The 24,939-nt window shown below is 39.3% G+C and overlaps 1 protein-coding gene across 3 annotated transcripts in view; it reads left to right on the top strand.

The window, feature by feature from the left end:
- Positions 1 to 19,543, top strand: part of LOC121295487 (cGMP-specific 3',5'-cyclic phosphodiesterase-like) — an 84,551-nt gene extending 65,008 nt beyond the window's left edge. For 2 of the 3 annotated variants that reach the window (XM_041220173.1, XM_041220152.1), the window contains exons 10-16: positions 262 to 437; positions 10,811 to 10,870; positions 13,713 to 13,859; positions 14,684 to 14,809; positions 15,397 to 15,491; positions 17,523 to 17,610; positions 19,077 to 19,543. In XM_041220173.1, coding sequence (XP_041076107.1) covers positions 262 to 437; positions 10,811 to 10,870; positions 13,713 to 13,859; positions 14,684 to 14,809; positions 15,397 to 15,491; positions 17,523 to 17,610; positions 19,077 to 19,181 — 797 coding nt within the window. In that variant the 3' untranslated portion in view covers positions 19,182 to 19,543. The remainder of the gene's footprint in view (positions 1 to 261; positions 438 to 10,810; positions 10,871 to 13,712; positions 13,860 to 14,683; positions 14,810 to 15,396; positions 15,492 to 17,522; positions 17,611 to 19,076) is intronic. The other variant, XM_041220162.1, reaches the window with a different exon arrangement.
- The last annotated feature ends 5,396 nt before the right edge of the window (positions 19,544 to 24,939 follow it).

The following is a 24,939-nucleotide window of genomic DNA, read 5'->3' on the forward strand; positions in this document are numbered from 1 at the left end:
GTATTCATAGATAACCAATTGTCAAACATTTGTGAAACCTATAAACATACTATTGTTTGATTCTTGGATTTAATAAATCAATACCAATGCCATTCGAGTAATAATGGTAGAATCTCCATGTATTCTTGCTTCAGTGTTGTAACAGATAAAGGTTTAGAAATACTGTGTTGCTTTGCTTTGCTTTTTTAACAGCTCTATAAAATGTTCTTTTTGTTGTGGTGCTCTGCTCAATTTCACAGAAAAGGCTGATTCTTTCTGCAGGTGTTTGTCAGCTTGTGAACAAAATGGATGAAGTCACTGGGAAAATCAAAGCATTTAATAGAAATGATGAACAGTTCTTAGAGGCCTTTGTTATATTCTGTGGGCTGGGGATCCAGAACACCCAGATGTATGAAACGGTGGAGAGAGCGATGGCCAAACAAGTTGTGACACTTGAGGTGAGTGGATCTGTTTACTTTCTGACAAGACGGTCAATGGATGTCATAAAATAACTCTTCAAAAACCTTGAAGCCTCATTAATATATTTGGCACGCTTACACAATTATGATGAGCTCAATATCCTGTTGAATGTGATTAAACTCATGCATGGATGATGCTCATTATAACAATTTCTCTAAAGTATAAAAATCAAGGACATGGTGACCTACAATACTCATTACTGAGCTGTGGCTTGTGATTCCTTGGACAAATAAAGGTCTGCATTCTTTGCATTTGTGTTACACTTATTCAGCAAAGTTTGAATATAGATTACATATCCTTAAATGTGTTTATTATACATCAAGCGATAGCTTGATAACCAGTCATTGTGTGGTGATGAAACATGGTACAGACATTCTTTACCCCTAGTCCTTGAGGTTTTCAGAATATATTACTAGTTATTTCTACTTTCTGACATTTGAAACGGATTTCACTGAAAGGTATTGACTTTTGTCTCTGTTGTGGTAATGTGTATGAAGATGTTGCAGCATTGATAAATTTATTAGAGAGGAATACAATAATTTGAGATTACAGAAAATTGCTGCTTTCTTCAAATAAGTACAGTATACCCTCACTCTAACAAGCCCTTTTGGGGTCCAAACATTTTGTTCATTATTTTGAGGGGTCCATTATAGCAAAAGGACAATCAAAATGAACAATAAACTGTTGGAGTAAGTTAATGAGATGAGATTGTGAGTACAAGTAGAATTACATGTACCTGCTCGTCTCATGTATGCAGTATTCTGCTTTGCTATATCCTGTTCACTAAAGAATTAAAACACAGTACAGAAAGCACAAATGTCAAATTGAAGCTGAACATTTATTCAAAATTAATCTAACGTGAATTGTTTCAAAGTGCACCAAATCTTAATCCAATATGGAAGAATCCCGCACTGAGCTTTTATTCCAGATCATCTTGGCATGAAAAGTTTGAGATGAAAACTTAATCAGATCCTCTTTTTTTTTTTTTATCAATTTTGCTTTGCTGCAGGTTGCTTATCAAGCCCAAAAAAGTGTTTTTTGACAAACTATATTCACAACGGAGATATGCCTCCGTTATTCCTTTTTTCAAACAATCAATATAGTTTCCAGCTTTGTTGCAACATAAAATTATTTTCATTTTGGAGACATAGTTGTGGAGGTGGCATCCAGTGCTTACAGATGGGGATGTTGACAGTGTGTTTGTTTTTTTATTCGGGGTCCAGGAGCCAGGATTTTTTATAGCCGAAGGTTTGCTATAATGAAGGGCATTATGGTGAGGGTGTACTTTATCTTCTTTAGTGTTTTATTCCTCTCAAAGGAATAAGTTTGCCTTTGCATTTGCAATTTAAACAGGCCCAGTGAGTTTTATTGATGGGTAAGTGTGATAGCAGACTTAAATTGAACAAAGCAGATATAAGCATTTATGTTTCAGCATTTTGCACCAATTCTACCCTGTTTGCTAAAATGTACTATAGTGCATCAAAATGAGCTGGGTTTTCCTTTTTCACCATTTTAGCCTTATCAATCTCCGTTTTATTTTATCTTATAAAACCTTGGGCCAGATTGAAACACATACATTTGCAGAGGATTATTGACATTATTTATTAATGTACTGCAGAGTTGTGTCTATATTAACCTATGCAGAATGAGTCCCATCAGTCATATGCACTAATTTGGAGGAATATTTATAACATTGTTTTTGACATAGCAGGTTGGCATGTAAGTGTAAAGTCTTACAATAGTTGATCCAATGCACAGAGATTAAGAGTTGCATAACTTTGTGTCCGGAATACATCGTTATAAATTCAGTTATGTGCTAATCCGATACATCATTTGGAAAGCTGAAGTATTTAGATTTCAAAAACGTGGATATTATTGAATAGTTTTACAAAACAGCAGTAACATCTAACCAGGATCCCTTCATTTGCCATCTGTACTTCATACATTGCCTTCTATGTGACAGATGAGGTATGGCATACAATGTTATAAATGTAGTTTTCTAATCCAATACATCATTTGAAAGGCTGAGGTCTAGATTTCTACTATGGATATTATTTGTATACGACACCATTACAAAAGATCATTAACGTCTATCAGAGAGTAATCCTTAGTTTGCTGACATGACTTGACAAGGAAAAGCTATAGTGCAGTTGTAGTCCTGTTTTAATGTTTTGTTTAGTTTTCTGTCAGTTTCTTTATATCATGTTTGTGTTCTTGTGACCAAGGGTTGTTAATTCCAAAGATAATGTAGTTGGTACAGAGACCCTGAGAAGTTTACGTTTTCTCTGCCCTTTCCTATATTCTTACTGCCATCCATAGCTGTTATTCATTGTCTTTAGTCAGACAGTTTTAACTGCGGTTTTGGGTGAATTGAGTATTTTATTAATGTTTTTTTTCCTTTATTTAACTAGGTAGTCACATTGAGATTAAAACCTCTTTTACGAGTGAGACCTAGCGAAGCAGCAAGTCAATTAGACAACAAGAACAAATACCCAATAAAGTATAATTAAGATACAGGCAAAACACATTTAAAACACTAATCTAAATACACAAAAGTAGTCAACTATCTAAAACAATTACAACTCTCAGTCACGAAATCATGCAGTTTACTCTTAAATTGCAGTAAAGATATCTGGGTCTGCAGCTTTAGTTTGGACTGGAACTCATTCCAGGACCATGGGCCATAATAAGCAAAGGATCCTTTACCAGCCTCAATATGGACATTTGGGATGTAGGTGGTGGGTTAATATTTCTGAACGTTCACTCCAGCCAACACTGGACCACCGTGGTTTAAACATGAGACCTCCAGTAATATTGTTTTATAAATTGAAAACCCTGATCTCCCGCTGTCCCCTGTACTCTGCTCGGCCTCAAGCTGTCACAGTCAGAGTGCTGGATGACGACAGCACTCCATGGCAGCTGACAGGCACCGGTGCTCACGCAGACAGAGGGTCGACTTGTGTTGTTTATGGAGCAGTCTGAACTGTGAAGAAAAAATGAAGTTACAAGAACAGACTTTCCTTCTGAGACAGTGTCACACACTGGGCTCAGTAATGTTTTGCCTGTTGAATATGAAGGTTATTTAACGGTTAGTGGTGGGTATAAAGACTGTCCGTTATTAACAATGCCTCCAGACACATGCTGTTATAATATAGCCAGCCCAAACATGTTTCACGTGTCTCCTCTGTATGTAATGGACTGATTCTTTTGGCTTATCATAAAAATAACTCCTAAAAACAGAGCCCATGTTTCCCAAATGTTCTGCAAGTTTTTTTTCCTCATGGGAAAGTGATCTTGAAACATTTTGATCATGGATAACCAAATTGAGAATTATTGTAATTTTGACAACATCTCCCTCTAAATCCTGCCCAACATGTTTCTGTCTCATATTAGTCCCGTTAGACCAGCGGGTTTTAAACTTTTCCAGCAGGGACCACCAGGTGCATCAGTAAGTTTGTGCAATCTAAAATGGCTATTGTAAAACCTACCGCATTACAACCAGGTTTGTTGTATATGTATTCACTTTCTTGTTGCCTCATTCTGCTCAATGGTTAATCTGTGCAGCTGATGACTGCAATGAACTCAACGTGTTTATATTTGTAATATTGTGTTATGTATGGAATTGGTGACTGCACCTTTAATTGTGTACAGTTGTAATATGGTAAATATCATGCTGCAGCTCTCATGCTAAGTTGTATGTAAAAGACAGCTCGTTTACATACCGTTTATTTTTCAGTAAAAGCAAGTTTAAATTGCAGGGAGTTCATTCTGCTATATTTAAGATATTAAATAGCCTGCGGCAAGCACACTGTCATATTTTCATTAGCACAATCTGAGAGCTAAATTTAGTAAATGGCGTTTGTTTTATTTTTGTTTATTGCAATCAAGTAAGTTTCAGTACACAGTACGCTTCCTAATTACAGTCCCAAGCATTTCTGTGTGTTCTGCTTTCACATTTTGTAAAATGGTCAGTTTGAGAAATAAACTTTTTTTTTTTCATTGCAACAGCTGACCCTGCTTTAGTACAAAACTCACAATACATACTGTTTTACATAATGGTAACATACTCTTAAATTACTGTGCCTGCTTCTTTGGATGAAGCGATATTATAAGCTCATCATCTAATTGGGGAATCTTGTGCAATTAAATCATACTTAAACTCCCGACGGTAAACAGTGTAACTAAATTTATTATATCTGGGATGCAAGATGCAACAGATGAAAAAAATCAATTTGTGTTAACTCAAAACTTTATTTAGGCACTCTACGAACGACTGGCGAAAGATAACGTTGGTTTATTAGAGTTCACAAAGATAACTTTTTTTTCAGCTTGATACAGTAACATTTTCACTTCCTTGTTTGTTTAATTCTTGCACATTTTGCTACATTATAGCCCTTCATTAATTAGTTTCAGTTTCTGGGGTGTTTTGTTTATGGCACGTGTGCAATACACAAACCTGAAGTGCATTTTTTTCCTGTTCTTGTTCTGCATTTCTTAAACACAACTGTTCATTTTAAGTTACGCCTTTACACAACAGCACTCACACATCTGGTCACCGTTGCAAGACAATGTTGTTCCTGTATTCTGCTGTTGTTGTATTCGATTAAATTGTTATCGTCCTTCTCGCACTTCGGTTTGTTAAAACATGCAATATGCATTTTTATTGATTGATTTATTTATGTATTTATTTATTTTATTCAGACCAACATCATATTGTATTCATAAATATTGACACTTGATTTTAAAGGGAGAGGCAACATTAAAACCTAAATCAAATCAATATTTAGTGTGACCACCCTTTGCCTTCAAAACACATCAATTCTTCTAGGTACACTTGCACACAGTTTTTGAAGGAACACGGCAGGTAGGTTGGCCCAAACATCTTCTGTGAATTTAGGCAGCCTCAGTTGCTTTCCTCTCTTCATATAATCCCAGACAGACTTGATGATGTTGAGATCAGGGCTCTGTGGGGGCCATACCATCACTTCCAGGACTCCTTGATCTTCTTTACGCTGAAGATAGTTCTTAATGACTTTCGCTGTATGTTTGGGGTCGTTGTCATGCTGCAGAATAAATTTGGGGCCAATCAGATGCCTCCCTGATGGTATTGCATGATGGATAAGTATCTGCCTGTACTTCTCAGCATTGAGGAGACCATTAATTCTAACCAATTCCACAACTCCATTTGCAGAAATGCAGCCCCAAACTTGCAAGGAACCTCCACCATGCTTCACTGTTGCCTGCAGACATTAATTAGTGTACCTCTCTCCAGCCCTTCGGCGAACAAACTGCCTTCTGCTACAGCCAAATATTTCAAATTTTGACTCATCAGTCCAGAGCGCCTGCTGCCGTTTTTCTGGACTCTAGTTCCTGTATTTTCGTGCATAGTTGAGTCGCTTGGCCTTGTTTCCACGTCGGAGATATGGCTTTTTGGCCGCAAGTCTTCCATGAAGGCCACTTCTGACCAGACTTCTACGGACAGTAGATGGGTGTACCAGGGTCCCACTGTTTTCTGCCAATTCTGAGCTGATGGCACTGCTGGACATCTTCTGATTGCGCAGGGAATTAAGCATGATGTGTCTTTCATCTGCTGCAGTAAGTTTCCTTGGCCGACCACTGCGTCTACGGTCCTCAATGTTGCCTGTTTCTTTGTGCTTCTTCAAAAGAGCTTGGTCAGCACATCTGGAAACCCCTGACTGCCTTGAAATTTCTGCCTGGGAGAGATCTTGCTGATCCAGTATAACTACCTTGTATCTTGTTGCTGTGCTCAGTCTTGCCATGGTGTATGACTTTTGACAGTAAACTATCTTCAGCAACCTCACCTTGTTAGCTGAGTTTGGCTGTTCCTCACCCAGTTTTATTCCTCCTACACAGTTGTTTCTGTTTCAGTTAATGATTGTGTTTCAACCTACATAGTGAATTGATGATCATTAGCACCTGTTTGGTATAACTGTTTAATCATACACCTGACCATATGCCTACAAAATCCCTGACTTTCTGCAAGTGTACTTAGAAGAATTGATGCTGTTTTGAAGGCAAAGGGTGGTCACAACAAATATGGATTTGATTTAGATTTTTCTTCTGTTCACTCACTTTGCATTTAGTTAATTGATAAATATAATCTATTAACATGTCTATTTTTGAAAGCATTCTTACTTTACAGAATTTTTTCACACCTGTCTAAAACTTTTGCACAGTACTGTATGTACACAGGTCATTATGATAGAAGTACAATGATGTTTTCATTAGGTGATGAAAACTATTATTTTCATCTACTGGGGATTAAATCCCCTGCAAAGGGGGTATAGTGGAGGTGGTCATATGTCTGTACTTTGTCACACTTCATACAAATCTGGAGATTTGCTTATCCAATTAGCATGAAACTTGGTATTCACACTATTTAGCTTAAGTTATTAAGAATACTAGAATAAAAGAATACTAGATTATGGGATATATACACACACACACACACACACACACACACACACACACACACACACACACACACACACACACACACGCACACACAGTGGCTTGCAAAAGTATTCAGACCCCTGACCAATTCTCTCATATTACTGAATTACAAATGGTACATTGAAATTTCATTCTGTTTGATATTTTATTTTCAAACACTGAAACTCAGAATCAATTATTGTAAGGTGACATTGGTTATTCAACCCCTGTGCTGTGGAAGCTCCCAGTTTGCACCGATGAAAGAAATTGCCCAAACGAGGACACAATTACCTTACTATTGGCCTCCCCCTGTGAACCATTAAAGTTGCTGTCACATTTTCTGGATAAAAACCCCACTGTTGAAGGATCATTGGTAAGGCTGTGAATCTGAAGGAAAATGAATACCAAAGAGCATTCTACAGAAGTTAGAGATAAAGTAATACAAATGCATAGATTAGGGAAAGGGTACAAAATAATATCCAGGTGTTTGGATATCCCAGTGAACACAGTTGGATCAATAATCAGGAAGTGGAAGCTGCATCACACCACCCAGGCACTGCCAAGAAAAGGCCGTCCCTCAAAACTCAACGCTCAATCAAGGAGACTTGTGAGAGAAGCCACAGAGAGGCCAACAATCACTTTGAAGGAGCTACAGAGTTCAGTGGCTGGGAGTGGAGTAATGGTGCACCAGTCAACCGTATCAAGAGCTCTGCATAACACTGGCTTGTATGGGAGGGTGGCAAGAAAGAAGCCGTTACTCAAAAAGTACCATCTGAAAGCACGTCTGGAGTTTGCCAAAAAGCATGAGAGTGACCCAGCTGCGATGTGGGAAAAGGTTTTGTGGTCAGATGAGACCAAGATAGAGCTTTTTGGCAAAAACTCAAAGCGCTATGTGTGGCGCAACCCTAACACTGCCCATGCCTCAAGACACACCATCCCTACAGTGAAGTATGGTGGTGGCAGCATCATGCTGTGGGGATGCTTCTCATCAGCAGGGACTGGACATCTTGTTACAACTAAAGGGAGAATGGATGGAGCAAAATACAGGAAAATACTGCAAGAGAATCTGCTTCAGTGTGCTAAAAAACTAAAGCTTGGGAGGAAATTCACTTTTCAGCAGGACAATTATCCCAAGCACAAGGCCACAGAATCATTGGAGTGGCTCAAGAACAAAAAGGTGAATGTCCTACAGTGACCCAGTCAAAGTCCTGATCTCAATCCCATTGAGAATCTGTGGCACTGTTTGAAAATTGCGGTCCACAAGCATCGTCCAACCAACCTGATCAACCTGTAGCAAATCTGCCAAGAAGAATGGGCCAAAATCACTCCGACACTGTGTGCAAAGCTAGTACATACTTACCCCAAAAGACTTAAAGCTGTTATTGCAGCGAAAGGTGGCTCTACCAAATCCTAATGTGTGGGGGTTGAATACTTATGCAAGCAAGATATTTCAGTTTTTTATTTTTCTTAAAAATATTTCCCAACATAAAACCAATGTCACCTTACAATAATTGATTTTGAATTTAAGTGTTTTAAAATAAAATATTGAACAGAACGAAACTTCAATGTACTATTTATAATTCAGTAATATGAGAGAATTGGTCAGGGGTCTGAATACTTTTGCAAGCCACTGTATATATATATAATATATATATATATATATATATATATATATATATATATATATATATATAAACTATACAGTACCGAGAAAAGGTTTGTGAACCCTAATGATAATTATGGAAATTCCATAGTTTTACCATGATAGCTGTCCTGAGTTTTTTCTTAAATATACAATAGGGTTTATGTTAACAAATTCCATGTCTTTTGAAACAAAATGATGTATGAATTAGAGAAACAATGAGCAATTCAGATTCAAGGTATGTGGAATAGTAAGTGAACCCCTGGTTTTATCAGCTCAATTAAGAGGATAATTAGAATCAGGTGTTTAAATAATTAGGTAGATCTTCAGGGGTGAGTTTGGGAGGCCCCACCCTATATAAAGATCAGAAACTTTGTGAGTTTGGCCTTCACCGTACAGGTGTGTAGAAACACCTCATGCCACAATCAAAAGAAATCTCTAAGGACCTCAGAAAAACAGTTATTGATGCTCATCAGTCTAGAAAGGGTTACAAAACCATTTCTAAGAATTTGGGGCTCCACCAATCCACGGTTGGACAGATAGTCTACAAATTGAGAAGGTTCAAGACCACAGTCACTCTACCCAGGAGCGGTCATCCTACCAAAATCTCTCCCAGAACAAACCGGAAAATCATCAAGGAAGTCACAAAGAACCCCAGAGTAACATTCAAGGATCTGCAGGTCACTCTCGTCTTGGCTAATGTATGTGTTTACGAGTCAACTATCAGAAAAAGACTGAACAAGAATGTCGTTCATGGAAGGATAGCCAGGAGGAAACCACTGCTCTCTAAGAAGAACATTGCTGCTTATCTGAAGTTCACCAAAGAGCACAAAGATGATCCACAAGACTTCTGGAACAATGTTCTCTAGATGGACGAGTCAAAGGTAGAACTTTTTGGCCTCAATGAGAACGGTTATGTTTGGCGAAAACCAAACACTGTTTTGAAAAAAAGAACCTCATCCCAACCGTCAAGCATGGCGGTGGGAGTGTGATGGCTTGGGGCTGCTTTGCTGCCTCAGGGCCTGGATGTCTTGCCGTTATTGACACAACCATGAATTCTGCATTGTATCAGAAGATTCTAGTAGAGAATGTCAGGCCATTTGTCAGTGAGCTGAAGTTGAACCGATAGTGGGTCATGCAACAAGGCAATGATCCTAAACATACAAGCAGATCTACAAAAGAATGGCTGCAGAAGAAGAAATTCCACATTTTAGAATGGCCTAGTCAAAGTCCGGACCTAAACCCCATCGAAATGTTGTGGCAGGACCTGAAGTGAGCTGTCCATGCAAGGAAGCCCTCAAATGTCACAGAGTTGGAACAGTTCTTTTAGGTGGAATGGGCCAGAATTCCTCAAAACCGATATGAGAAACTGAGCAACAATTACAGGAAACGCTTAGTTGAAGTCATTTCTTCTCAAGGGGGTGCTACCAGTTACTGAATCTAAAGGTTCACATACTTTTTCACACATGGATATTGAATGTTGAATCATTTGTGGATAAATAAATGTTGAAAAAGTATCATGTTTTTGTGTCATTTGATTAATCAGGTATTTATTATTAGGACTTAGATTAAGATCTAATAACATTTTAGGTTTGAAATATGTGAAATTCCTAAGGGGTTCACAAACTTTCTCAGAACTGTATGTATATATATATATATATATATATATATATATATATATATATATATATATATATATATATATATATATATATATAGCCAGATGTCTCTGTTCATCCATCTGTCTCTATGTCACACTTACATTTTTTCATATATTCTGATTAAACAGTTAAATGCTAATTCTCGATCTATAGTATTCTGTATATGTTGTTGATATACGCTGGGCTCATCAACTTACAAAATGAAATGCTAGTTTAAATACAGAATAAACACCAAATAAAGATTAGTGATTTAAAAAAGTGATTTCCCCATGCTTTGGAAATGTTCCTCAGTGTTAAAAGGGGTAGGTAAAAACCCTCCTCTCAGCAGACGTGGCGAGTGAAATGAGAATATATTTTCAAATTCGCTCACTGACTTCGTATCACAGCTGGTGTTACTGTTCCTATGGATATCAATATATTCTGAATTTTTTTGCTCACTTTCATTGCTTGGTGTGAGGAGGGCTAAAGCAGTAAGGTGCAAAATTACCCTGTCAATTTACAACAGTACACTTTTTTGAGGCCACTTATGTGTATTTGTTTTTTTGTAGAACACTGCTGCATCTACTTTATTGACTTTTTGTCTGTTATATTGCAGGTTCTCTCATATCATGCCTCAGCTTCCGAGGAGGAAACCAGGGAGCTGCAGGTAACAACGGTAAAATCAGCTTTATTAACTTTACTAGCATAGATAATCATAACTCATATCTGCCTACATGTTATAAATATTTGCTCATTTTATTCCACAGGTTTAGATGCATTGTGTACAGTGTAGCATTGATGGCTTAGCAATGGTTGGAAAAATAGCTATAAGATAATAAGAGGGGAAAACATTTATCCTCAATGAGAGTTCCACAACTCATTTTATTGTATCTCCCAAGTAAGGTTTTACTTTGATCAGTAGCTATTAGAACACAGACAGATAAGCTGTGAAATATAAATATAATATATACTATATGTGAAAGAAGTTTGGTAAGTGTAATGTCCATTGTCATAATTCAGAGACTAATCAGTATAATGGGTATAACAAAAACACTTTTTAAAAATATTTCAAGGACTAGGATTTCTGTAATAGCAATAGTCTCACACTCTTCAGTAAGAATAGGCAAACATTGTCCCCTAAAAAAACAGACACCTAACCTTACACAACAAAATCTATTCCAAGTTCTGTTTTCTAAAATAGAATGCAAGTTGTTTGCCAGTGTGAGTGTTAGATGTGGTTCCTGGCACTGTCTCCAGTGCAATTGATCACATTTAGCAGGAAACTTTCAAACATGTAGTTGTTGAAAAATATGGTAAATGACTCAAACCATACATATATGCACATATTAATATTCTTACTAACTTGCATACAAACACAAGGACAGTCATGCATCACCATTACAGAGTTGTTTTGATTTCAGGATCGCATTATGAGTCATAACGTGGGTGTGTAATAATGAAGCCCTTTGTCTCTTATGTAACATAACTTCTCTCACAGCTTAGACTTCTTGTAACTAAGCAGTGAAAGGACATGTAACAAGAAGGACAGTGCAGGCAATTAACCCTGCTACCAAAGCACAGCATGTCTTTCTAGTTTCGAGATGCATTGTTAATGTACAACTTTCAAAATTGTTGAAATGTTGCATGCTTTGGAAGTCTGCTAAGAGTTAGTACTCTATGTGCTGTCACATAAATCCACATGAAGGCTGTTTTGACTGATTGCATATGTATATAGTATGTGTAAGGTCTGGTGAATGTATCTCAAAGCCTGGAGCTCACAAACTTCAATGGATGTCATAGATATGTGGTTCTTGTGTTGCCTTATTATATGCCAATCTTTTGAAATTAGTTTAAATCCTGTATAGGCTATCTAGTGCCAAAAAACACTGATTTTGATTAAACTGTGTTGGGATTTTTTTTTTTTTTGGATGTACCGATAGGTTATGGTGACCCACTTTTAGACAAGCTATTGAGGGGTTGTGAATCTTTGTCCATGTTCGTGGACCTGTGCATCATCATTTCTTCAGATATTACATTTCATATCATACCATGGTAACCAACTTTTTTATGTTGCTGACTCTTGTAATGTGTTATTTGTATCTGTGGTGAGGGGTATGTAATGATTTCATACTGGAAACAAAATGTGTAGGTGTGAATTAAAACTACTCAGCAGGGGTGACCATAGCAACCATGGAGGACTAATATACACAATTTCAGCAGTCCGGTTAATTCTTGTGTGAACAAAGGCGTCCAGGTAATTCCTACTGTTATGTTCTATAAATGACCATGAATGGCCATAAAATGACAGACCCTGTAAATTCCCTTTGGTAGCAGCAGTGCATTGTGAAGCAGATGGCAGACCCCGCTCCTCCTTCTTTGGTTATGGCATCATTTGTTTTCATTTTCCTTTTAGTTCAGGGCATTAGAAGTCTCCTTGGAGACAAAAACAACAAAATGAGTACATGCTTTTTCTCTGTGTGGTTATAGATGGGCAGTGTGGTAGAGAATAGTGTGATGGTACATTACTCTGTCACACACACACACACACACACACACACACACACACACACACACACACATATATACATATATATATATATATATATATATATATATATATATATATATATACACACACACACACACACACACACACACACACACATATATATATATATATATATATATATATATACACACACACACACACACACACACACACACACACACACACACACACACACATATTCAGAACTCTGTGCTGCATTAGTTGCCATTAAACCTCTGCACACCATCTGTCTCTTTGACCTGTCTGTGCTGAGAATGAGTCTAGGGAATAGACTGCTGGTCATATGTGTTGCTAGGATGGGTGAGCAAAACAAAATCATTTTTGTCAGTTAAGGGGCAGATTTCACATGTGAGACTTTTTCACTTTTGTGAGAGATTGGGTTGAGAGGAGACTAACTGAGACTCAGAGTTCCAAACAAGAAGACACACTTCCACTATGCACACTCCTGCATTACATAAAGTATGAAAGCTGTCTGCCCCTGCACAGTATGTCACTCAGTCAGCCAAAAGGCATGTTTCGGTTTCTGCTTGAAGAAGTAGATGGCATCTTCAGTCTCTGGTATAGCAAAATAGAAAGTGGACCCCTTATAACAAATTCAATTTGTGTTTTTTTTTTTTTTTTTTTAATTAAAATTAGAAAGCCTTTGAAAGCACTTTTCTTTTTTTCATTAGTCACACAGTAAGACAGCATTGCACCAATTTTAGACTTGCAGATTAGCATTTCCCTACATCCCACATAGCTGAAAACTACACTGAGACTGACCACATAATATAATAAAATAAAAGGCACAATTTTCAGATGCAAAGCAGTTGCACAGACTGAAGCACAAGGCTGTACAAGGAGGGGTTCACACAAGTAAACTGTTATCTGAATAATGTATGTATAGATTTAAACCGAATTTGCTTTTAGCTAAACCGTCCCCAAGCTAACTGTTGTTTTTTCTTCAAAGGCTGCCAAGGTGCCCTCAGCACAGTCCCTCAAGCTGCTTGACTTCAGCTTCAGCGACTTTGAGCTGTCAGATATGGAAACAACCCTGGCCACAATCCGGATGTTTATGGACCTCAACCTTATGCAAAACTTCCAGATGAAGTATGAGGTACGAGCAACTCCAGCTTAAACTAAAGAACACATTAACCCTGCCAAAGTAAACCCCTAATAAAGCCACTGTATTACATCATATTTTTTGAGGTTGATGTCTGATTAAAAACTTAGAGACATTCTCCACTCAAAAGGTTTGGGGTTATGATGAAACTGAATTAATCTGTGGTCTCATCTGAACTTTAGCTGAGCCTTTGAAAGTATATTAAAAATGTAATGACAACCACAAAGGAGATAGTATTTAGTTACTAAATCATTCTGCTTTGAGAATATGAGTTACCAGAACTCTGAGTAACTTAATAAACTGTAAGAGAAACTGGTCATTCAGACCCGTTAATTAAGAAATGTGTGTGATCCCGACTGAATTATCTGTTGTCCCTGGTAACGTGTTCTTATATAATAACCCTATTTTATACTTACTTAACCTAATATAAAGTGACTTGAAGAGGTAGTGTAATTGTTTACCAAAGATCACAACTGCTGCTAAGACTCATCAACACACATCTTTTCATCATCCTCACTTTCTATTGTAAATCTGTCATCAGTACATTCAAATAATCTGCTGTGGGGCGTACTTGTTATGATACAGACACTTTTAATGTGCAACTTACATCTTTGGCAGGGGATATTTATATTATTGGCATGCCTTGCATTTCGTGCTTTTGCTTGTGTGTACAAGTATCGCAAAGTTATAAAACTATAAATTGAAACCGTAAAAATGACAACATGTTCTGTATTGTTTGAGTCACATTCTTCAGGTGTCATTTGCGTATTGTGGTGTACCATGGGAATAATGGAGTATGTTTTCATCTGTCCTGGCAGGGTCTTTGTCAGTGGGTTCTCAGTGTGAAAAAGAATTACCGGAAGAATATTGCTTATCACAATTGGAGACATGCATTCAACACGTCACAGTGTATGTTTGCTGTTCTTAAATCTGGAAGGATTCAGGTATGTTTTATATGTTTTTTAAAGCATGATTCACTATTGTTTCTCCAAAAAGAATACAAAAAGCTGTGTTCCTAAGTTGTCTGGATTTTGTAGCACAGCCTTCCCACCCTGGATTTGATTATAGTTTTAACTGTGAATGTGACGCTTACTGTCAGAACCATAGCAGAACATAGTTAACAGTGGAAACAATTCTCTTTCTCTTTGGTATTACTTCTTGCATATATTTGATTGTTTACAAATGTTTTTACAGTATCTAGAACAAGCTGTCATGTGTCCCTTCCCCTCGTGACCCGGTTCAGTTCACAGTTTAATTCAATTACGTGGGTCTAGCCTTGCCACTGCAGTGCTGTAGGGCACAACATTAAACAAGATCAGGACTGATACAAAAACATGCAGAGTGAAGTGCGTTAAACAGGCTAGTACTGTTAGGCATTCTCACCACTGGTGATGTATAGACCATTCTGATTTACAGACCATAATTTCATTATGCACAAGTGGAAATTTGGAAAAACAAATCTCATGTAATTTATCATGTTGTATATTTCTGCTAGTATTTTTAGCATCTTTTCTTCCTTTTTCATATTTAGAATAAGCTAAATGATCTGGAGATGTTAGCCTTGATGATAGCAACATTATGCCATGACCTAGATCACAGAGGAGTAAACAACTCCTACATACAAAGGTAATGTAGAATCAACACCCTTATGAATTTGCCATAAGTGGGTTTTTCTAGCCACTCTGATCTCAATTGGTGAATGCCAGCTTGTATTTATCACACTACTGCACTGTGTAATTCAAATATATTGTGGGTTAAGAGAAAAATGTCATTGGAATTCATATTGTAATGTAATTTCCATACGATAAAAATCACGCCATCCAAAGAAATTACTGAATGAAATTATTATATTAATATTACCATTGACATATTATTTATGTGCAAATCATAATACAGTGCTGTGGAGTTAAGGTGCTAAGGATAAATACATATCTAATTCTAAAGACAGATTTTATGTTTCTTTCTTAAATATGTCTCCAGTTAAAAGATTTCTTGCAATGAGTTGTGAGAGGCATGAAGCATGTTAGAAATGAGGACAGTTGTAGAAGATAGTGTTACAATTCAGCTCAGTTATACTGGACTGAATTCCAGATGCCTTTCATTAATTAATAATGAACACTTCTTATCACCGCATGATAAAGAAATAGTGTTTGCACTTTAAAGTAATACTTTATACATGGGCCACTTTATCGGGACTTGGGCCACCATTTGTCCTGATCCCATCCTTGACCATGTGACCACAAGGCGCTGGGAGGTGTCTCAAGGGACGTTAATCCATTCAGTCATAATATTTAACACAACTGGTGCTGAGAGGTAGGCAGAGGATTGTGACGAAGAATGTGTCATACAAGTTTATCCCAAACACGCTCCTTTGTATTGAGATAGGTGGTGGTCGTAGAATGTGCCTGGTCTCTCTTATGCTCCTCAAATTATTTGTGTATAATTCTTGCTCGTGGATGGGTGCATTATTGTCTTGAAAGTAGTCATCACGTGCAGCATTGTCAGGGGGACTTGATCCTCAACAGTGCTGAAGTAAACTACATTTGTTCAGCCTTCTAGAGTAATCAAGGGACCCAGGGTATACCAGTAGAACATGCATCACATAGGGAAATGCCAAATCAAATCAGGTACAGGTCATCCTAATAAAGTCTACAGGCAGTAAATATTGCAATATTTAAGAGGTAGTTTTTTATTACTATTATTAAGGAAGCAAGGGCAATGACACGCTCATAACACAGCTGTTATCAAATTAAAAGTGAATTTGATTGCAGACATCAGAAAATCTCACATTTAATACAATATGTCTGGAATTAATTAAAAGTTTATTGTTAGACGTCTCTAAATTTGATATGCTTTCCTATCTCAGTTGAACAGCAATATAAAAGAAGTCTGATCATTAAGATGTTCCGGACAAGAATGAACAATAAATTAAATTAATAAAAGTCAACAAGAGGAATACATGCTTATTTCAGATGAGCTCCCTTATAAATTACAACTGAAAAGTCGTGTATTTCTGTTATAATTCACAATGCTTTAACTGAAGCAAGTAATGAGAATTATTCTGAGTGGTATATTTGTTTTGTCAAATTGTTTTTTAAAATGTAAAGCAAACACACACAAGTAGAGTACAAGAGTTCTTAAGTAAGTCAACAATTTAATGAATATCAAACTGTACTTTATTCATTTTATGAAAGAAAACAAAAAACATTCAAAAGGATAATGAACAGGGCAATGTTAATACACTACAAAATATATGTTAAAATTGAGACCTAGTCACAACTTTAAGAACTGTTTAGAAATGTTTTTAGGACAGTTTTTTTTTTTTTGTTTGTTTGTTTTGTTTTGTTGTTTTTTTTTTACGATTATACTAAACCCTTTTTTTAAAACTTTTTGAGAGGTAGTTCTCGTTCTTCAGAGTGTGTTTCTTAAAAGACAGTCCTTGAATACTAACTTATGAATAAAAGCCCTATCCTTCAGCTTTTCAACAGTTTTTTTTTTTTAATAAATATCAGTAAGCAATGACATTTTGTTTTATACTTTTCTATTCATTTTTGAATGACTCTTAATTGTAAAAGTAAAATATTTTACTTTTACAATTAAGGTGTTGTGAAATACCCCATATTGTAACATATGTATGTATTGAATGTATTCAAACAGGAGTGATCACCCTCTTGCTCAGCTCTACTGTCACTCCACAATGGAGCATCACCACTTTGACCAGTGCCTGATGATACTCAACAGTCCTGTAAGTCTCAATTATACTGAGTCCATATTGTATTAATGTTAAACTAATAAAGGCGGGGGGGGGGGGCAGTCATACTGTAGCAACAATGAAGTTAGAACTGTACAAATACAGGTATGAAATTGTACTTCAACATCTGAGGATTCTTCATCAGTGCCCATGTCACACCATTTAAGGAGACCACGTTGTGAATTCACACCTCCAAAAAACACCTGGTTACAGTCAGTCTCTGCAGGCGTCACTTTTTCAGTGGTAATACATATTTATTTTGAAACAGGTAGAAATAATTTCAAGTAACATGTGTCACATGTGCAAATTACACCCCATTCACTCCTAAATATATCCTAAATAAAATAAAAATGCTTAGTCAGTGTTCGTCATTGAGGTCGGCAGTTCTGTGGTTAAATGTGTTTTGGTTTGGGAGCACAGGGATCAGGTGCTTCAAAATAGAACAGCTGGTGGTACTCAAGACAAGCTGAAGTTATTGACAAGGACTGCATTTGAGTGGTAGGAGGTTTTCTGACCCCCTTATGAGGCTCAGGTTACTCTAAGCATTTATTTCAATATCATTACATATTAAATGTTATGTAGTGTAAGGGGGTTACATGCAGTATACAGGTTTTCACAAAGTACTATAACCATTAAAGCCTGTTTTTAAATTCATCTTTAGAAGTTATGTAATCTTTATAAAAAAGATCCTCCAGAAATCTAGATGTTTATAAAAAATATACAGAAAAAATATGTAATGTATACAAACCTGTAGAAACGGGTGACCTACATATACGGTACATCTATGGGAAAATGCCACAAAATCTAGTAGTTTTTCTAAAGTAATCTATTTTTATAAAGAAAAAACTTCTGTATAGTGTTTTTGCCACTACTATAGAGTGCTATGGTATGTTTATGAGTGGCTTCAAAGATAGCCATTGAACTGAGTTAAGGTATAAACGGCCTGATTTATGAAGGTATTTACACCAAAATGCAATTGACATCTTTTTTTTTTTTTTGGGAAAGGAAAAGAAAACTGTTAAATGTTATAAGGTGCTAATGAAAATCTTATATAAACACCTGGGTCCTCAAAATAACCGTCAGCGTTGTTTGCTACTAGTTTAAGAGATTAACAGTTGCAGTTTTCTTTCACAAAAAAAAAAAAAAAATTTGTTGTATTTTGTTGTGAAAACTTTAATAAAGCTGCTCCAGCATGCAGTATCGGTTTACTTTTGTTACAATCACAGCAGGTCTGAAATTGTCAGCACAGATTTCTCAATTTATCGTTCTTGCACTGATAGCTCAGTTATAGCATACCAATTTACTTTTATCTCCAAGCTTTTTCAAGGACAATACAGAGTTTGTTTTTTTAGTATGTCATTTTAGATTACACAAGAGTTATCTATGTGGCTATACGTGTGTTAACTTGTCTGTTATTGTCTCTAAAACTAACCCTCCCCCACCACCCCTTGTTCTTTTAGGGAAACCAGATTTTGAGTGGCCTTTCCTTAGAAGAGTACAGAACCACACTGAAGATGATTGAGAGAGCTATTCTTGCCACAGACCTAGCCCTCTACATGAAGTGAGTAACAAGTGACATGTGCAGGTGGTTTGAACAGTAGGTTGCTGGGAATGTTCCTGAAATAAGAAGGGATGCAATTTTATCTATTTGGCAGCTGGGCACATTTGGAAAACATTCTTTAATTTTGTTGCAACTAATGCACATAAAACCTGAGCCCACGTCGTTCTCCAGTATAGTATAGTAACTAATAGACATGGCAAACATTAGTTTCTGGATTAGTTACAGTATAAACAAGATTTCCATATATTTGTTTAGATTTGTTATTCATTGCATTTACCTTTCTGACTGCAGAAGCTATTGTATACCATAGGCCAGCAGCTCTCAAAGTTTTTGGGTCACGCCCCCCTTCCTCTTGTCTGTGGTACTTGACACCCCCACCCCCCTCCCAACACACACACGTACATATACTGGTAAAAAAAAAAAAAAAAAAGTCCAACATGCCAGTGGCATCTCTGTATGTCACTGCTGTTTTCTTTTTTTTGTTGTTTTGGTTTTATTTTTTAGCACGAACCAGCCAAACTTAACACTGCATGTTTCCAAAACAGTTTTGCATTTATACTTTTAATTCCAAAAAAAATAAATGTTTACTTAATTACCGATCTAGAGAGTCAAAATTTCGCTAAGACGGTGTGTATTGTATCACCTTGCTAGTGTCCTGATGGTACGTCATTGAAATCCCGTATAAACGGTGCCACACTTTAGAAATGTTATTGCTTTTACGGCAAATAAACGAAGTTTTCGTCCCGTTGCCCCCTTCTTAGAGAGGTTTTGTTGTTGGGCTGCTCTCTTGTGTGTGTATTAGAACTGTGGTGTTGGGTGTTTGATGGTGTGTGTCACCTTTATCTAAGCTTCGTTTATTTTCGTAAACAGCAACTACCACGATCTTTAGTGTATCAGGAGGTCTGAGTTGACGTTATGACCGGCGCCTACCCCTCGCCCAGAGCTGACGACCATTGACACTCGCCCGGTGCTACAATCACATCGTATCTTAAAACTGAGAGATAGCAAATGCTGACCATAAAAGTTTACTGGTTCTTAAAATTAAGGACCATATAAGAGCGATAAATGCTGTAACTGATTGGAAGGCCTTCTTTGTTGTTCTCCAAGCTGCTGCAGTGGCATACAGAATGGGAGAGGGGAGGGACTCAACAAACAGCGCTACACAGACTGGGGACTATCGATCAACAATAAAACACATAAGGGGACACACACAAAATATATAACAACAAAAACAGGATCTCATCTCACAAAAGATAAAAAGAAGAAAGGCAAACGTTTGGGATAAACACAAAACTGCAGTTAGATTGTGGAGGGGGCGTGCTAAAAAATAAACCAAAACACAAAAAAAAAACAGCTGCATACAGAGATGCCCTGGCATGTTGACTGGTGTAGTAATATATCAGAATATATTAGAATATAGTGGACGATAGTACGGGTGTGTGGGTGTTGGTTGGAGGGGTCGTACCACAGACAAGAGGAAGGGGCGACCCAACATCACACACTGTGAGAGCTTCTGGCCTAGGGTACAAGACAATAGAAAGGTCTAGCAGTCAGAAATGGAAATGCAATGAATACAAAGCGAACAAATAGGGAAGCGGGGTGATAACAGGTATGAAGAACTAATCCAAACAGCATCTTGTTGCCGGGTCTAGGTAGGTTACGAAACTAACTGGAGAACAACGGAGGGCATCGGATGGGTTAGGCCTATAGAGATGCAACACACGAAAGTTAAAGAGGTTTTCACCATGTAGCCCACTGCCAAACAGAGAATTGGCAAAATCACATACGTAGTGCAGGACATGCCCACACAACCGACTGTTCAAACCACCTTGCAAAGCAAAGGCACTGATTGTATACTACACATTCATGTAAAGAGAACATAAAAAATAGGTCGGTGGCAGGGGAATAAAAAGAAAAAAACAAAAACAACTGAGCTCGCAATCCTCTTCAGGTGTGGGGTTCTGGACGCTAAATCTAAGGGAAACTGGACACACACAGCAAACGAAAAAACAAAGCGGTCCCTAAAAGACAAGGGGAAATACAGGGGCTGGGGGGGTTTTTAGGAGACAATAACAGACAGTTAACACACGTATAGCCACAATATAACTCTTGTGTCAGCTCAATACAGACGAAAAAACAATCTGTTTGTCCGACAAGCGGGGAGATAAAAGGAAGTGTATGCTATACTGAGCTACCAGTGCAAGAACGATAAAGGAAAATCTGTGCGGACAAGTGCAGGACCTGCGGGGATTGGAACAAAGTAACCGAGATGCAGGCGGGAACCAAATGAACAATGAAGAAGTACAATATCCTCTCTCAGGGGTGGGCACAACCAACTCACACAACCGCAGTCTGATAAGTTCTATGTGGTGGTGTTTGGGGGGAAAACTGCGACTGGTAAACCACAATGTACACATAAAAAGCCAACACACAGCATCCGTATGTGGAGGAGACCCAGGGTAGAAATGTATAAGAGAACGGAAACTATATACACAATGAAGGCCCGGACTAAGCAGTACAGTAACGGGCCGGGGCCGTGCCCCAAAAAAAAAGGTCTGCAGTATGAGGGAAACCGGTCAGAAAGCAGCGAGTTGAGTCCGGATCGGCAAAGGGAGCGGGGACCCGCAGACATACCAAAAGAAAAAAGAAAACCGCGAGAGCGGGGCCAAACCTATAACACGGGTGGGCTGGAGAAAAGAGGGACGGGGTGGGTGAGAAAAACGACTAGAATGTGGGGGGCTGGGCCCAGAGAGGACCCGGGAGAGTCAAAGCACACCTGGGCGACAGGGGGGGAGAACGGCCAGAGGTAGGGGACGGAGGAAAGTGGGAGAAACTCGAAGGGCGGAGAAGCGGGGAGCAAGATACAGAACGGCGAAAGACTAGGTAAAAACAGCGTGTCGGGGTAAGACGGGAACCAGATAGGGAACCTGTGAGACGCGGGTAAAACCCCGGACGCCGGCCGCTAAGACAATGTAAGGGCAGGAGAGGTCTGAGAAGGCAGAAGGCGACCGTAGGAGCCGGGCCAAAAGTAGGGTCCAAAGCATCCGCCCGAAAAGAGAAAAAACCGAACGGGCAACAAAAGGAACCGGGGTCCGTGGCATAACGCAGCTTGGCTGAGGGTACCACCACGGGGCGAGGAAGGGAAGCCCACGGGAGCCCTGAGCCCAACCAAAACACACATGGAACCACAGGGCCGGCCAGACTAATCCAGACGCACCGGAGACAGGCAGTGGTGATTGGGTATCGAGGGGAAAGCGTAAGGGAGGAAGGGGATGAGCAGGGGGGGGCACCTGGGACAACGAGGGCGGGAAGTATCGACCAAGGGTCAAAGAAAGAGTCGGTGAGGACCAGGACGAAGTGGAGGAAAAAAAAAGGACGCCTGCAGCGGACGAGAACCAAGGGGGATGGTTTGGGAGGAGTCACACGGGGCGCCGGAAGGGGGGACATGGCACTGAAGAAGCCATCAAAAGGTAAGACAAGGCGAGACCTAATTGGGACAAAGTTCTACTGCCATTGGGGGGTTGCGACCATATGGACGGGGCCCCCAACCCCCCCCCGCCGGGAAGTTAGTTGAACAGGAAAGACTAACAATGGGACCAGTAGAATTGGACTCACCGGCTGCAGGTAGGAGCAGCGCACAAGGGGGCAAGCGATGGTGAAGGACGCCAGTGGGGATGGACGGGAAGGCGAACAAAGAACAGGAGGCACCGGTGTAAGACATGCAAGAACTACGATGTGACAAAGTGGGGAGGCACAACACCGTATGGAAAAGAACCAAAGGGACGGGGCAAGGACAGGCAGCCAAAATGAAGAGAAAGTCGAAACAAAGGGCAATTGCGGACGAGATGTATGAAAACAAAAACGGGGAAAAAAGCAAGAGCAGAGGCGGGGGATGGCGAAGTAGGGCAGCTGGGCGTGGAAAAACACACGCGGGAACGAAGAACTACCGCGCAAGTTTAAAAAAAAAGGGGGTAGGAGCTCGACCACAACAAAACAAGACAAACAACAAAAAAAAAAAAACGGGCCGAAAAAACAGCTAACCAGTTCGTCAAAGGGGGTGACGAAGGGCGCAAGTTGAACATAGCTGGGGAGTATTAACATGGGCCGGGGGCATTAGCCGGGGGAATGATTGCAGAAAACTCACTCAGAAGATGATGCGGGCAGAAAATGAAGACGGTCAGCGGGGGGTGGAGAGGTCAAGGAAATGTTTGCCGAACGGGAAGAACTCCGGGTCCGCGCTGGGGGGCATTGGGCGGGGACGGTAAAAACAGGGGGACAGAACAAATAACCTCAATAATGCGCAGGACAGCGGCAGGTCAACAGGGTGATTAGCACACAAAGACCGACGGGGCGAGGTGGGTAAGCGGAGAAGGGGAGAAGCGCGTCGGAACTAGACACCAAGGGATGAGAGGGCCGGGGAAGCTCGGGGATTGGGAGCTTGATTAGGTGATCATAACGAAAGATCTGATATAATGGGCAGGCGGGCCGGACGCGGAAATAGAGCAGAACTTGCTTGGGAGATTGCTGTCGGGCGCAAACTGAGATAGGGAAAGCAAGCCACATGGAGAGACGGCTACAAGAAACGGGGAAGGAAGTCCAGACTAGTGTGGACATGGAGAAGGTATGCGGAAGGCGATGGCAATCAAATTCAACTTGTGAATAGATGAGATAACACGAGGGGGGGGAAAACAAAAAATAAGAGATAAAAAGAAAGAAAAAGAGGCCGGGGTGTCATTGCCCGAGCGAAAAGGACGGGAGACCCGAAGAAAAGAAGGGAACACAAAGCCGGCGACCGCAGGAAGCACCAACATAGCGAAGATAAGGAGCACACAAACACAGAAGAGGGGGGAGGGGGGGAAAAGGGCGGGGGAAAGAGCACAAAGGTAAGAAGCCAAGGCACGGAGATGCTGGCTTCCGAAGAAATATAAAGAAAAAACGACCGCGTAAATAGGCAAGATGGAAGAGCCGGTAGACGTTAGGAGGATGCGGGACGGAGTTGTGTGGGCAGGTCCGTGATGCAGGGGCGACGGGGAAGACGCCGGGGCCCGGGACTATACCCAAGAGAGCTGGTGCAACAACTGATAGGGTTTACTTCAGCCTGGTGAGGATCAATCCCCCTGACAATGCGGGCACGTGATGGCTACTTTCAAGACAATAATGCACCCATCCACGAGCAAGAATTATACACAAATAATTTGAGGAGCATAAGAGAGACCAGGCACATTCTACGACCACCACCTATCTCAATACAAAGGAGCGTGTTTGGGATAAACTTGTATGACACATTCTTCGTCACAATCCTCTGCCTACCTCTCAGCACCAGTTGTGTTAAATATTATGACTGAATGGATTAACGTCCCTTGAGACACCTCCCAGCGCCTTGTGGTCACATGGTCAAGGATGGGATCAGGACAAATGGTGGCCCAAGTCCCGATAAAGTGGCCCATGTATAAAGTATTACTTTAAAGTGCAAACACTATTTCTTTATCATGCGGTGATAAGAAGTGTTCATTATTAATTAATGAAAGGCATCTGGAATTCAGTCCAGTATAACTGAGCTGAATTGTAACACTATCTTCTACAACTGTCCTCATTTCTAACATGCTTCATGCCTCTCACAACTCATTGCAAGAAATCTTTTAACTGGAGACATATTTAAGAAAGAAACATAAAATCTGTCTTTAGAATTAGATATGTATTTATCCTTAGCACCTTAACTCCACAGCACTGTATTATGATTTGCACATAAATAATATGTCAAT

This window comes from Polyodon spathula, chromosome 2 (assembly GCF_017654505.1).
Source record: "Polyodon spathula isolate WHYD16114869_AA chromosome 2, ASM1765450v1, whole genome shotgun sequence".
Lineage (NCBI taxonomy): Eukaryota > Metazoa > Chordata > Actinopteri > Acipenseriformes > Polyodontidae > Polyodon > Polyodon spathula.